This window comes from Nicotiana tabacum, chromosome 22 (genome assembly GCF_000715075.1).
Source record: "Nicotiana tabacum cultivar K326 chromosome 22, ASM71507v2, whole genome shotgun sequence".
Lineage (NCBI taxonomy): Eukaryota > Viridiplantae > Streptophyta > Magnoliopsida > Solanales > Solanaceae > Nicotiana > Nicotiana tabacum.
This window is the reverse complement of record NC_134101.1, coordinates 159,488,840-159,505,110: the sequence shown is the minus strand read 5'-3', so window position 1 is coordinate 159,505,110 and position 16,271 is coordinate 159,488,840. Positions and strand designations below refer to the sequence as shown.

The 16,271-nt window shown below is 38.0% G+C and overlaps 1 protein-coding gene across 1 annotated transcript in view; it reads left to right on the top strand.

Moving 5' to 3' along the window:
- Positions 1-15,550, top strand: part of LOC142176134 (uncharacterized) — a 77,658-nt gene extending 62,108 nt beyond the window's left edge. The window contains exons 5-6 of the mRNA XM_075243209.1: positions 14,485-15,197; positions 15,281-15,550. Coding sequence (XP_075099310.1) covers positions 14,485-15,197; positions 15,281-15,550 — 983 coding nt within the window. The remainder of the gene's footprint in view (positions 1-14,484; positions 15,198-15,280) is intronic.
- The last annotated feature ends 721 nt before the right edge of the window (positions 15,551-16,271 follow it).

Here is a 16,271-nt window from a genome sequence, read left to right as displayed (position 1 = left end):
GCTATATAACAATGTTCTCTTTCAGCCTTGAAATCTTTCGCTTGTTTGATCATTTTGTTTTCTGTGGCAATGACCCTTTTCTTTAATCCTGCGACCTCATCGTCGTACTTTTCTTTCAACTGCTTAACTAGGTGCGCTCGTTCATCTGTGTTTTTAGCCAACTGCTTTTGAGCCCTGGCTAGTTCACTTTTTGCTTTGTTCGAATCGAAACTGTAGTCATTCACTTTCTGCCTCAGGTTATTTATAAGCTTTTCATCTTTGGCACTTCGGGCGGGGTTTTCTGCTGCTATTTTCATTTTCTGAATTTGGGCTCGAAGGGCCTCATTTTCTTTGGCTAGCCTTTTCTTTTCTCCTTCGTCTGCCGCGACTTGCAAGCCACTCTCGAATTGAAGCTCTCTAACTTGCTTTTCCAATTTTCCTATTATGGCCCTATACTCATTCTACTTAGCCAACCAAGCCCACTGTTCTTGCGACGCCTCAACGAATTCCTGAATGTGAGGCTTTTTGGCTGGTATTTCTGGTTTGGCCCTTGCAGTGTTTTTCTTTCTATACCAGGCAAGATAGGCGGGTGAGACTTCACCTCTAGATAGGTCACGCACTCGAGTGTTCATCGTCAAATACTGGCATTCATTCCATTTAGAACGAACTATTTCTTCATGAAATTGGCCGTCGGAACTAACCTCGACAGCATAAACGCTAAGGTCTTCATCTTGGTGAACCACCTGACACCTTCCCAATTGTCTCATCACCCGGTAAGGAGCGTAGGGCTGAATACCTCACAGACCCATTAGGAGGAAGTAAGGACCAATGGTGGGCATATATGCAATCTCTTCAACAGGAAGCCAACCCAATGTCCATTCTATTTGTCCTGCAGTAATGGAACGAAGGCGAGATACCCAATCTCCAAACCCCTCTGGCAGCATGAACCCTGAAATCCTTGTGTCAAACTCTTCAATGCAACTTTTCTTTGTAGATCCATAGCTCATATACTGAGGCGGTGACACAGGTGCTCAATCATCCTTATCTGTAATAGCAAATTGCATCCCTCGAAGAAATCTGCCCCAGCTTTACAAGCTGTGAGAGCTCAGTACATCTCAGACACTATCATAGGGGCAAGAATGCTTTTGGCATTGGTAATCAGGACCTTGACGACTCCAGCCACCAGCAAATCGATATTCCCGTCTTTTCGGGGAAACACCACAAGGCCGAGGAAAGCTACCATGAAGGCGCAACGCCTATGCTCATCCCATTTTGTTCGGTTTTCTTTGCTACAAACCCCACTTTCCGGATCGTTGAACCCTCCGACATGCCCGTACCTCTGATATATAAAGCATAGAGTGGAAAAACTACCCTCCAACTCGGCGTACGGGACTCCCTTGCTTATCTTTAACAAATCCATGAATTTGTGAGAGTTAACGGCTCTTGGAGCGATCAGGTACTTATGCCTCAGTCCTTCAGTACTTCCCATATAACCTGCTATCTCTTCCAAGGTTGGGGTGAGTTCAAAATTCGAAAAGTGAAATACGTTATGGGCCGGGTCCCAAAACGTAACCAAAGCCTTTATGACATCTCCTCTGGGTTTGATTTTTAACAACCCGGTGAGACCTCCCAAATGGAGATTGACTTTATCTTGCTCCGATTTTTCCAGATCCTCCCACCACATATGCAACTCCAAAGGGATCTTGTTCATGACTGTTATCGGAAAACTTGGACTCGTGCTCATTCTGCACATTTATTAGGGTGATTAAGCAAAAATCAAGACTCATTTGACTCAAAGACAAAATTGACACTTTTTCCTCTCTTGTCATTTTAAAAAAAAAATCCGGTTTTGCAAATACGGCCTTTCAGCACCTCAAAGACGAAGATTTTAAGGCTATGTTGTCTAACCGGTGAAAACCTTGAAAAATGACCACACGCGGTTGTTCTTGCAAAGGCAGCCTTCCGGCACCCTTTTAGGGACATTCGGCTATTTTTGACAAGAATGGCATCGCCCTAATTATTTTCAAATAAAAGTAAAATTTTTGTTCTTTTGGGCTATTTTTGCAAAAAGAAAGTTGGACCCGATGGGGGTTGCCTACGTATCCCACATCCGGTGGAAATCAAACTGGCGTAGTTCGGGCAAATAAAATGAACTATTTTTGAAAACCAAACTTTCTTCTTCTTTTTTTTTTCCATTTTTCAATTCATTTTTCTCCTCTCTTTTTTTTCAAAAATTCGGCAGAGTTTCGGCGCTATTTGGATACTGGTTTTTCTTAAAACAGGTGATTAACTCTGTTAACCCTCTACACTATTATTTCTTTTCCGAACTCTCTCCTTTAATTCAAAAGTCGGTCAGCATGCAAATCCGAAGCAAATAAATGCACAAGTAGCAAGTAAGATGCATCAGGATAGTCTTTTTATTTCGGGTGCACCTGTCCTAGACAGACTCAACCCCTGTGTTGAGTCTCCAAAGTCAAAAATGCACACGATCCAAACAGACGTTCCTACTAGGAATCCAGCATGAGGTATTGTTATACTAGGTTTTAAAACCCTGGGTTTATTTGTTCTAGACCTGGCTTACCCGAGCGGACAACTCGAGCCGGGGGGGGGCTGCGTACCGGTAACCAAAAGATTATCCGGCTTTGCAACTTGTCCGAACCTCGTTCTATTTGGGATATGACACTAACAGAAAGAAATCACGACCAGCGTGCACTCCTCAAGACAGAGAAGAGAGGGATTTCGTAGCAATTTATATATATAGTTCAGATAATATCACAGCGGTAAAAGCAACAATTAGCACATTAGGCCCAAACATATGATAAAATCAGATAATAAATAAAGCCTCAACAATAACAATTATTCTAAGCTCGAATTCTTAAACCCTGAACCAGAGATTCTGGGTTCGATCCCCAGCAGAGTCGCCAGAGCTGTCACACCTCCATTTTCACTACACCCCTATAAAGGGGCATAAAAGGGATTTTTTCCAACTAAAGGACAATCAAAACGGGATTTATTGTTAAAAGATTCAGAGTCTCCACTTGGGAGATTTATGGTGTCCTAAGTCACCGGTTGAATCCCGAATCGAGGAAAAGCTTGACTCTATATTACAGTCCGTGAACCAGAAATCCAAGTAAGGAATTCTGTTAACCCGGGAGAAGGTGTTAGGCATTCCCGAGTTCCGTGGTTCTAGCACGGTCGCTCAACTGCTATATTCGGCTTAATTATCTTATTTTAGCACATGTTTAAACCTATGTGCATTTTAACCCCTTTTTAAAACCGCCCTTGTCACACCTCCTTTTTACCTACACCCCCTAGGAAGGGTATAAAGGAGTTTTTCCAATTAAAGGACAATCGAAACGGGATTTATTTATTTAAAGATTCAGAGTCGCCACTTTGGAGATTTATGGTGTCCCAAGTCACCGGTTTAATCCCGAATCGAGGAAAAGTTTGACTTGGTTTAACAGTTTGCGAACCAGAAATCCGAGTAAGGAATTCTATTAATCCGGGAGAAGGTGTTAGGCATTCCCGAGTTCCGTGGTTCTAGCACGGTCGCTCAACTGTTATATTCGGCTTAATTATCTGATTTTAATACAAGTTTTAAAACTATATGCAAATTCTGACTTTTTAACCACTTTTATTCATTTTTTCAAAGAAAATTACAACGCTATTAAAACACATCTCGAACCACGTCACATAAATGCACCCGTGGCTTTTGACATATTTTAACATCGTTGAGATTTGGATTTGGGTCACATAAATGCGCACCCGAGTTTAAGAAGGTAATATTATTAAACTGACGCGCCTAAAGCAATTATGAATTTGCAACTTTGCGAGGGCCATGGAAACTAAATGGCACGCCTCGATATAATTAGAATAGTCATACTTAATTAAGAGGGACCAAGATGTCGGATCTGTTCTACATATATATTAACAATATATGATTGTGAAAACGGGCCAGGTGCAATTTCAGTGCATAGGCTCCAAGATTTCTTCCCTTTTTAAATAAACCCATAGCCAATATAAAGCCCAATCCCTGAATTTGCTCCCAGGAAACTTCTTGCTTTCTTGGTGTCTTGTGTTGGCACAATGACCGGAAAAAAAAACTGCCTATGCCATGAATTCAAAGCTCACTAACTAATCACCATTTTAATAAGGAAGATTTGAAGGAAACAATAGCATTTAAATCTCATAGTATGCTAGATCTCAGCTGGAGAGTTCAACAGGATAACCGAATCAAACACAGAAGTGTAACTCGAATCAAGAAAAGGTTAAACATTGAGAACGATCGTCTTCACAACTAAGCAATTTCTTTGCATCAAAATGTTGGCAGCATACATCAACTAGATTTCACTTAAATCATGCAACTCATGAAACTTCATAGTAAATAAGAACCAACAACTTCATGACCACTGAATTCATAATAAAGCATAAACTAAAATATTGCCATACTCAAACTTCGTCGCTACAGCTCTGACTGGCTATCAAAATTCTCACCCAATTTGAAGTTTTAACAAAGGGAAAGATGTCCCAAAACTAAACCGTGGAGACAAGAAAGTTCCTATGAATCAACTTAGAGACTGAACCAAACTGGTTGTTGAAGATAGATCTAATCACATACTAAGGAGGGGCCTGCCATTAAACAATAGTAGCTATGAAATAGTTTAAAAGAACATCAGATGAACAAAGACCAATCAGTTTGTAGGGAACCTGATCCCAGCTCAAAACACTTCAATTTACACTAGCAAGCCTTCATTTCAATACAACGAAACTGGCAGAACACCACAGAATATTGTGAAATCAGAAAAAAAAACTGGTCACAGAAACTTTAACACTGCTGAATCCTCAAACAGAACACCATGGCTAACAGCGCAAAATTTTCAAACAAGAGCAGGAAACAGAGCTGCCTAGATAGTGCGAAACAGGGCAGGCCAACAACTGCTCAAATTGACTTCTTCAACAACTCAAAAGAGCAGAAGTCTTGTAGCAAAAACAAGGCATATAAAATTTCGAACAAGAGCAAGAAATAGAGCTGCCTAGATAGTGCAAAACAAGGTAGCTTTTCAGCACGCTAACAGTCCAAACAAATATTCCCAAAATGCTGCATATTTCAACACAATTCATTGCTTGAATCAGTTGTTTTTAGTAGCACGACAGAACAGAGTTCTTATAGATGTAACAATGTAGATAACTTTCGAGCAGGGGGAAAGAAAATAGAGCAAATTTACACATATACAAGCAGCGACACAGCTGAGTTTCAACACCAATTTAAACACACACACGAACACACACAGCTGAGAACAGTCCTAGCTTGAACTTGCAAACACACATGAATAAGGTTTCAGTAGAAAATTCGTGAAATAATCCTCCAAATTGCTAATATTCATATTCATTCCCAATCCTTTTACACGATAAGATAACCGACGATCATCCCATAAGTTCACGGCTGGGATTCGAAGAACAGAGAATAGAACCACACTAACTTAAACCTGCTTACTGGAAGATTCAACCAACAGAAGCCTAAATGACAGCAACAACGAGATACAAACTCAGAAATTCCAGCATACTCTATTATGACTTGGGACTATTTTCAATTCAAAAAAAGTAACATAAAATGGACCTGAACCAAGGCCAAACGAGTTTAGACCTCGACTAAGAACAAAACAGACATTGAGTTTCCAAATTCAAACTAAACTATGGTGGAATTCGAACACAAACAAACATGGAATCACGAGCGATAAAGAAGAGGATAAGGGATGAACCTGAGTTGCAAAACTTAGATTAACTCTGCCTTGAACCCGATACAAGTGAATTTGACAATAAAACTCGAAGAACAGCGACTACAAATGCGTTAGGATGCAAAAACTACGAACTCAAACACGAACGGTCAACTCGATCTCAACTCAGTTCGTCTCCATTTTTGAAGGGAATCGAAGAAGGATAATGGAAAACTCTTCTTCGATTTTTCCGGACTTTGAAACAGAACTAAGAACAGAGCAAAAGAGACTGAAATTTTCACCTTCCTCCCCAGAATCGCACCTGAAAACACAAAAGCCAGCAAGGAAAACTAAAATGATTTTTTTTCAATCTTTTCTCTCCAAATATCAAACTCCGAAAAAAAATCAAAATCGGAACTGGACCTATTTGAAAACGAATCCCTTGATGAATGTGGGGCTTGGATTAAGTGAAATCGATCCAATGCCTCACACTCATCCAGCTCCTCGTTCTCAGAACCTTCCAATCATGAGATATAGCTCAAATTCGAGCGAGTGAGAGGAGAGGGGAATCTTTGGTGTCAGAAACCGTTAAAAATGGTGGTGGGGAGATAGGGGGAACACGTGAGGTGAGATTTGGGATTCACTCGCCCGAATTTGGACTGAATTTGGGGCTTGGTTCGAGTGATTTTGGAGAAGACGAACAGTACACGTTGGTTTAGGCTTAGGGCTCATCCACTCATCTCCTCTAGGTTTCATCGATTTATTTGGGGAACGGGTCGAGTTGGCAGGCGGGTTGGCCGGGTATTGGACGGGTATAGGGATTTCTGGGCCGGGTTTGTCCTGGATTTTGGGGAAGAAATATTGGGCCATGGGTAAATTAGGACAATGTAGCCCAAACAACTTCTTCAATTCCCTTTTTTCAATTAATTCTTTTTCTTCTTTTTTTCCAAAAATAAATTAAAATCTAAATTAAATCCTAGGACCTAATTAACCTGAAAAAACACTAATTAAAACTAATTAAAGATTATCATAATTAATTAAAAGTAAATTAAAAGAAAATTACTCAAAATCAAAGTTCAAATTAAAGAGTGAAAATTAAACTATTTTTGTGATTTTTTCAATTCTTATAAAATAAATAATTTACTACTTAATTCAAAAATGCAAAGTTAAATCCAAAATGCAAATGCGACATATTTTTATATTTTCCGCTAATTAAATAAAATAAATATGCATAGAAAAATGCAAACAATTATCAGAAAATGCCACAAAATCCTCAAAAATTCCAAGTAATGAAAAGAAATTATTTTATTTGAATTTATGGGAGTAATTCATGTAGGGCAAAAATCACGTGCTCACACCTGCCCCTCTTTGCCTGGAAACACGAAGAGTTTTCGTGCAAAGATAAAGTGAGCGGATACGAGCGATTTTTGCCCGTCTGAATATTCTGTGGGAAGCATTTTTGAAAGATTTGACCGCACCCTGCTTTCGAGGTTGCCTACATATCCTTGGCTAAAAAGAAATCAGGTCAGTGTAGTTCAGGAATGTTTGGTACCTGGGACTACCAGGAAGCTGTGATTTCGCTGTTGCTGCTGTTGTTGCTACTGCTTACTGAACCCCCTTATTACACCATGTCAAAATAAAACAAGAAGCTAGACTAGACTATGGTCTATGGATTACAAAAGTCCTATCTATATCTTCAAACTTGCTTTTGTGTTTCTTGTTGCCTTGTTGTCCTCCATTCTCCCGGAGACATCCGTTTGTTGCCACCTTGAATTGTAAACTGAGATGTTTTCCCCTTCTTCAAGTGGGGCCTGACTGCTGAACTTGATATGTATTCTCATGTTATCCAGGCGGGCTCCTGACTTCAAAATGTGAATGTATTCCCATGCTATCCAGGCGGGCTCCTAACTGCTGACTTGAAATGCATTACCTGCTCTTCAGGCGGGCTCCTGACTTCAAAATAAACAAAGCAAAGAATTTGAAAGCTAAAATTTAAATGGTACTCCCTTGTTCTCCAGGCGGGCTCCTGACTGCTGTGCTTGAATGTATTCCCTGCTCTCCAGGCAGGCTCCTGACTGCTTTATTTGAAAGTATTCCCTGCTCTTCAGGCGGGCTCCTGACTGCTTAACTTAAATTGTACTCCCTTGTTCTCCAGGCGGGCTCCTGACTGCTGCATTTGAAATTATTCCCTGCTCTCCAGGCGGGCTCCTGACTTCAAAATAGATAAAACAAAGAATTTGAACGCTAAAAACTTAAATTGTACTCCCTTGTTCTCCAGGCGGGCTCCTGACTTCAACTTGAAATGTATTCCCTGCTCTCCAGGCGGGCTCCTGACTGCTAAACTTGAATGTATTCCCTGCTCTCCAGGCGGGCTCCTGACTGCTGACTTGAAATGTATTCCCTGCTCTCTAGGCGGGCTCCTGACTTCAACAAAATAGACAAAACAAAGAAAAGTTTCTACCCCGGTTTGGTGGCTGGGCATAGATGTGAGTGTAAAACTAAATCATATTACCAAGTATCATTAAGAATTTGAAATCTAGGTCCCATTATTCAGGGGGGGTCCTGACAACTCTTAACTAAACGACAATTTTAAATCTAAGTTATATCTTCTACACGTGTGACTTCAGCTAAATCTTGCTATCTAAGAGAATCTTTAAACTACTCCCCATGGGTAAATTAGGACAATGTAGCCCAAACAACTTCTTCAATTCCCATTTTTTCAATTAATTTTTTTTCTTCTTTTTTTCCAAAAATAAATTAAAATCTAAATTAAATCCTAGGACCTAATTAACCTGAAAAAACACTAATTAAAATTAATTAAAGATTATCACGATTAATTAAAAGTAAATTAAAAGAAAATTACTCAAAATCAAAGTTCAAATTAAAGAGTGCAAATTAAACTATTTTTGTGATTTTTTCAATTCTTATAAAATAACTAATTTACTACTTAATTCAAAAATGCAAAGTTAAATCCTAAATGCAAATGCGACATATTTTTGTATTTTTCGTTAATTAAATAAAATAAATATGCATAGACAAATGCAAACAATTATCAGAAAATGCCACAAAATCCTCAAAAATTCCAAATAATGAAAAGAAATTATTTTGTTTGAATTTATGGGAGTAATTCATGTAGGACAAAAATCACGTGCTCACAGCCCTTATTTAATTATTTTAAAGGAAACTTGCAATGTCTTTTAAAATACATCACGAACCACGTCACATAAATGCACCCGCGGCTCTCGACATATTTTATCTAACATTGTTAGGGATTTGGATTTGGGTCACATAAATGCGCACCCGAGTTTAGGAAGGTAAATTATTAAAATGGCATGCCTAAAGAAACTACGCACTTTCAAGTTTACGAGGGCCATGGAAGTTCAACTAAATGACATGCCTCGATTTCTAAAGATTAAAAATATTAATTAAGCGAGGGCCATGCATTTTAGGATTTATTTGGCACGGCACACCTCAAATCCAATTTTAAAGGGAGTTCAAGCTAAACTCTCGAAGACCCGAACTGCTTTCGTTATTTAACAAAGCTCACCTCCACTACCGAAGAGGTCTAATAGATTAATTAAAGGCTTAGCATGATTTGAATTCAATCTAGGCCAACACATAATTTAACCCTTAATAATCAGTAGAATAAAATGACCCAACGTTTGGTTATGTGCGAAGCTCAGTTACAACAGGCCCAAATCAGCATTTTTGAAGCTTGCACATCGAAGCCAAAAGGGCTAGGCTTAAATGAAGCCCGTCACATCTGGGACGTCAAGGGGACACTGGGCCACCGCTAAAAGGCGCAACTGCGAAATCCGGCACTAAGTATTGATTATGCACAAGATTTTTAGAATTAAAAGCCATTACTGCCCTGGAGACAAATACCAAGCTTGTTCCTAATGTTCAACCCTTTTCAAATTAAAAGCAGTCTTTTGCTGTCATGAGAACCCATACACAGTCACTTAAACTCTAATAGAACAGACACTTCAATTTGATTCCATTTACTAAATCCTACCTCGAATAGCCTTAAACAGATAATTGATTTATATTCTACACATATCCATACTCACTTTTAGGAATTACTTAAATTGGACAGTGTTTACATAATAAATTTGAACCCTTCACGCCATGCCTCTGAATTCCTTTTCCAAAACAGAATTTGAAACTGTGAAGTAAAAAAACTCATTCCACAGATGTTAAACACATGGCTGATTTATGCCAAATCTTAGACAATACTCATAGGTAAATTAAGCTATTTTCAACATGAACTCATAATCATACACCACAAGTCATTCATAGCAACAATAACATTTTCAGTATCTTTCAAATAGCACCCTACGCATCACCATTTTTGCCCTTAGCCTCTTTACCCAGTTCAACATGAGGTTATCACCCAGCATGAACATTTATTTCATCTAAGACTAAAACAAATTTAAGATAGATTTGATTTGACTGAGTCTTCTAACACAATCATTCTATCAGTCCCCAAAATCAAATACAATTATAAGAGTTTGACTATTCAAAACAGAAACCAACTAGAATACACAATGGATTAGGTAACTAAAGACATAAACATCATGAAAAAGGCAACTGAAACACAAGTAAAGCTAATGCCGTGCTTTCAACTTTGTTTTTTATTTCCACCTTCAAGGTGAACCTCACATTATGTAGAATTCAGAAAATGTACCTGAGAATAAGGGAAAGCAGAGGAAGTAAGGAATCAGTAGAACAAGCAGTAGCAGAATAGAACCCAGCAACAACAATGGAATAGTAACCCCACTGCAGCTCAAACTCAACTTTTAATATCCCAAAGTCAAACCATCTTCAACCCAGGTATAGAATTGGAGCCTTTCAAGAGATTCTCACTAATGAAGAGAATCAGAAATTTCAAACTAATTAGAATTTTGAACAATTTTCCACAAAGAAATGCAGAGAAATCAGTGTGTTTCCAAAGTGTTTAGCCTTTTCAGTTTTTTAGAATTTTGTTTCCCTCAAAACTTTAACTCTTGAAGTCTACGAAAATAGTAAAATTATGCAGCTTCTTTATTTTCTGGATTTCCAGCTCTCAAACTCTGCCTTGAAAGGCAAGAAAAGTTGCCTTTACAGGCAAGGCACTAGGGCAGCCTAAAGAAATCAGATTTTTTATTTTGACCCTTTTCATATTTTCGTTTTTGCTCAAAAGCCCTTAGTTTAAAACACCAGATTTCCTATAAGTCCCCACCCCACTTTCCTAGAAGTTTCTGAATTATGTTACTCAAGATTCCCTTCCCCAATTGCCAAAATTACCCTTTTAAAACCCTTGTTTATTACCCTCCCAGCCTAATCCAACTATGGGTCAGGCCCAGCCGATAAACCAGAACTCTAAGGCTGTTGTTGGGATGGGTCACAATAAATCGAGGGCCCAAGAAATTCACCCAGCCCCTGAATCTTCTGAGACCTAAAACTCTTACCCCAAACATTATCATTTAAACGATGGCCCCAAAAGAGTCCAATCAATACTAACAAACCGAATTAGTTCTATCCCTTTAACAAAATTAATTAAAGTTAACTCATGGCTATGAATTCAAACAGAAACAAAAGGAAAAATGAAAAGAAAAAGGCGAAATGAAGATGGAGGAGAAACACCAGAAACAGAGTTAAATAATGAAACTGACGAGGAAGACGACGGAGAAGAGACGGAAAGAATACCTTTAAGGTCGTCCGGACAAAGCTTGATGAACTCTACGACTTAGATTTGATTCGAAACAAACACTAACCGTATGTTCTCAAAGAAAACAAACGGTCAATACCCGTTTCAAACTCTATCGTTCAAGGGAATTTGAAGGCTTGACGGATTCTTTTCTTCTTTGTTTTCCGATTCAAAACTGGACTGATTCGGTGAGGGCTTGGGAAGAAATGGTGGTGGATTGGGGTTGAGGGAAGGGCGATGGTTGCATGAATGAAATTTGAGTGGTGTTCGAGCTCCAACGCCGGCCGGAAATGGCGAAGGGATGAAGGGCAGCGTTAGGGTTTGGCAAGGAGATGAGAGGCATGGGTGATGAACAGAAGGGGGTTCTGAGGGGGGGTAGGGTTATTCGGACACTTAAATACACATGAAGCTTCAGTTCTGAGCCGTTTGATCAAGGAGAGATCAATGGTTCAAATTACACAATCCAAAACGGCATCGTTTTTTGGGGGGGGATGGACCGGGTATCAGGGGCGGGTCGTGGGCTGCCTGAACGGGTTTCAGGGAAAAATATTTGGGCCTATGGATTTTTAAACAAGAATGGCCCAAACCCAGACCTCTTATTCAATTTTTTTTCTTTCTTTTTCAAATTAGTTTTTTCTAATTCCTTTTAAATTAAAATTAAAATTAAACATAAACCTAAATTAATTCCTAAATAAATTATCCTATTGAATTAACTAACTCTAGATGATAATTACCACGACTAATTAAATACCAAATTAAAGAAAAACTACCAAAATTCAAAAATCAAAACTAAAGAGCAAAATAAACTATTTTTGTAATTTTCCATTTTTGTAAAGCAACTTAATTACTAATTAATTATTAAAATTCAAAGTTAAATCCTAAATGCAAATGAAGCCTATTTTTGTATTTTCATTCGTGGGGGAATGGGTAATTGGGTTTTGGTTTGAACCTCGGGTTTCGACCACGTGGGCCCGGGGGTGATTTTGACCTTTTGTGTAAAACTTTGGGAAAACTCATTTTCATGCATTGAGGTTGATTCATTTAGCACTTATTGATGTAATCAAGTAACTTGTGACTATATTCGAGCGGATTGATGGTGGAATCAAGGGGGTAAAGCTATAATTGAGGCTTGAGTGGTGTTCAAAGCTTCGAGGTAAGTGTTTGGTCTAACCTTAGCTTGAGGGATTAGGAGTTGAGTCTTATTTGCTACGTGCTAATTGTCGAGTATGACGTGTAGGCATGGTGATGAGTATCTATACGTTAGTGTCTAGCATGACCGTGAGTCTTTATATTGCGGATAGTCTGATTTTGTTGTATCTTTCATGCCTTAATGATGATATATATATGTTGTAAAAAGCATGTGAAAGAAATTGTGATCTTTGAACTTCGAGGAGCATTGGCTCGAGTTATAATATGAATTGTGAAAGTATATGAAATAATTGAACCCTTTGGAGCATTGACTCAAGTGGTAAAGTGAGTTATAAAGTAAAAAGTGGTAGAAAGAGGAAGAGTTATTGAATTGTTCCCTTGCCGGGATGTTTGTTACTTTGTTGATTATCTCCCTTGTCGGGATGTTTGTTGCTTTGTTTATTATCTCCCTTGCTGGGATGTTGAGATTTATTGATATTGTTCCCTTGCCGGGATTTAGCTGTTTAATTGTATTCCCTTGCCGGGATTTCTACCATTATTTGTCTACTCCATTGCCCCTTTGTTTGTGATTGTTGTTTGGGTGAGGAAGAGTGTTAAAGCACGAAGGGTGATGCCGTGCATTGTTTGCTATTGTGAGGAAAGAGTGTAAAGCACGAAGGGTGATGTCGTGCCGTACGATGTACTATTCTGTACCGATATTCATTGACTATATGGTGAGGAAAGAGAGTAAAAGTACGAAGGGTGATGTCGTGCACATTATTATGATACGATTGATTTGGTGAGAACGAGAGTAATAGCACGAAGGGTGATGTCGTGCACATCTTTATTATTGATATTGTTTGTGTGAGGACGAGAGTAAAAGCACGAAGGTATTGCCGTGCAAAATGTTGATTTCTGATTATTGTTGACATTCTGGCTTTGTTGCTTTCTCCCTTTTTTTGAGGTTTTCTATTTGGAACTGTTACCTTCCCTAAGATGTTTCCCCTTCCCACACTGACTGGTTATTTCCTATATTTCTTTTCCGTTGTACATGTATATATATTTGAACTGCACAGGTTATTTGGTAGTCTGGTCCTAGCCTCATCACTACTTCGCCAAGGTTAGGCTAGGCACTTACCAGCACATGGGGTCGGTTGTACTGATACTACATTCTATGCTCTTTTGCACAGATCCAGGTATTGGACAACAGCAGTAGCGCAGGAGCCAGCCTTCAACCCATCGAGATACCGAGGTAACCTTGCAGGCATTCGCAGGCTCGGTGTCTCCTCTATCTTATATTCCATTCTGTTATCTCATGTATTCGAGACAAACAGTGTTATATTTCTTTCAAACGGTTGTATTTAGTACTCTTAGTAGTTCGTGAGTGATGTGATACCAGTTCTTAGGTAGAGGCATATGTTGATTTCCGCATTATTGTTCAGCTTATTTAATTTAAATCTTCCGCTTTAATTCCATATTTCCGCGGTTAAATTAATATTTAACGCTTGATGTTATGCTCAATAAAAAGGATTAAAAATAAAGGAGTTAGGGATTTAGGATTTGTGGCTTGCCTAGCTTCTACGAGTAGGCGCCATCACGGCTCCCGAGGATAGGAATTCTGGGTTCATGACATAGAGCTATGTAGTATTGATCTTAGCTTGTGATTCGTGGGTTTTTGGGTCTTGGATTTATGTTTTGGTATTGAGAGTTGAATATGGTGTATGCCGAGCGGCATATTTAAACATTGTTATTACTTTATTACTGTTTAAAGTTGTTTTACTTCCATAAATTTTGGTTTTCTTCCGCAATCTAGGCTTACCTACTCGTAGAGACTAGGTGTCGTCACGATGGTTCATGGAGGGCGAACCGGGGTCGTGATAAACCCTCAATGAAGCTCAAAAGAATTATGCAACAACTGAGAAGGAACTACTTGCAGTAGTTTTGCATTTGACAAATTTCGTTCCTATTTGATAGGAACAAAGGTTACACTTTATACTGATCGTGCAGCTTTGAAGTACCTCTTAGAAAAGAAGGATGCTAGACCCAGATTGCTAATATGGATACTCCTTTTGCAAGAATTCGATCTTAAAATAAAAGATCGAAAAGGTTCTAAGAATCAGGTAGCTGATCATTTGTCTCGTTTGAAAAATCCTCCTACTGAGATAGAAGATATCAAAGAGGGATTTCCCGATGAACATATATTTTCAGTCACAACCGTTATAAATCGACCACCTTGGTTCGCTAATATTGCCAACTATTTGGCTGGAGGATGGATTCCAAAAGATCTTTCTTATGAACAAAAGAAAAAATTTAAAAAAGAAGCAAGACATTATTACTGGGAAGATCCTTACTTGTTTAAATTTTGTGCAGATGACATAATCAGGAGATACGCGCCGGAGACAGAAATGAACAACATCTTAAGTCACTGCCATGATGGGACTGTAGGAGGACACTATGGAGGAAGAAAGAAAACAGCTAAAGTACTTGAAGTTGGATTTTTCTGGCCTACTTTATTCAAAGATGCAAGGAATTATGTCACCACTTGTGATACATGCCAGAGAATCGGTAACATTTCAAAAAGGGACGAAATGCCTCTTAACTCTATTTTTGTGTGTGAAATCTTTGATGTATGGGGCATTGATTTTATGGGTCTTTTTCCTCCTTCAAACGGCTATGAATATATTTTGGTAGCTGTTGACTACGTTTCAAAATGGGTAGAAGCAATTACTACTAGAAAAAATGATGCTCATATAGTTTGTGCTTTTCTCAGACAAAAAAATGGCATGACAAGCTCATCAGCCATAAAAATTTTAAAGTTGGAGATCATGTTCTGTTGTACAATAGCCGATTGAGATTATTTCTAGGAAAGTTTAAGTCACGCTGGACAAGACCATATACAGTAACAGGAGTGACCCCCTATGGTGCCATTGAAGTACAACATGCAGATGGGGGAGACAAATTCAAAGTAAACGATCATCGTTTGAAGCCTTATATCAGCAGATTCTTCGACAAACAGGCATCAACAATCCTATTTGCCTAATTTTTAAAATAAGTCGAGCTGGCGATGTTAAACTCAGAACTATTTTCGTCCCCTCTCTTTAATCGTTTAAGTAATTATTAGTAGTAACATATAATATTTCCTTTTAGTAAATATATATATATATATATATATATATATATATATATATATATATATATATATATATATATATATATATATATATATATATATATATATAATAAAATTAGTTTTTTTTCTTAAAAAAAAGTAAAAAATAATAATAATTGCATGTTTGTATTATATATATATATATGTGTGTATGTAGTATGTATTAATATATTTTGCCATAATAAAGAAGCACTCTCATGATTTCAACAATGAAAGTGTTCTCCTATCATGAAAAAGAACATTTTCTTTGTCATAATCTTGTCTTTGTTATATGAGAGAAACCTTGAGAAGCCAAGAAAAAGAAATGAGGCCAGAATCGAAAAAAAAAATCAGGGAAGCTCCTTTATCTCCTTTTACTTTTAAGTTATTTGTTACGAGGACATGACATTATTTAAGCTAGGGGGCAGAGGAATATGTTAGTTATATATGTATTTATTTTATGTTTTTTTCGGTTAAATATAAAAAATAAAAAAAGAGTATATTTTATAACTGAAAAATGTGTTTTTAGTAAAATTATAAATTTTAAAAAAAAATTGAGCTGCCTTATTCTTAAGGCAACTTATTTCATGTACGTCCATGGATTTCTTGTTCA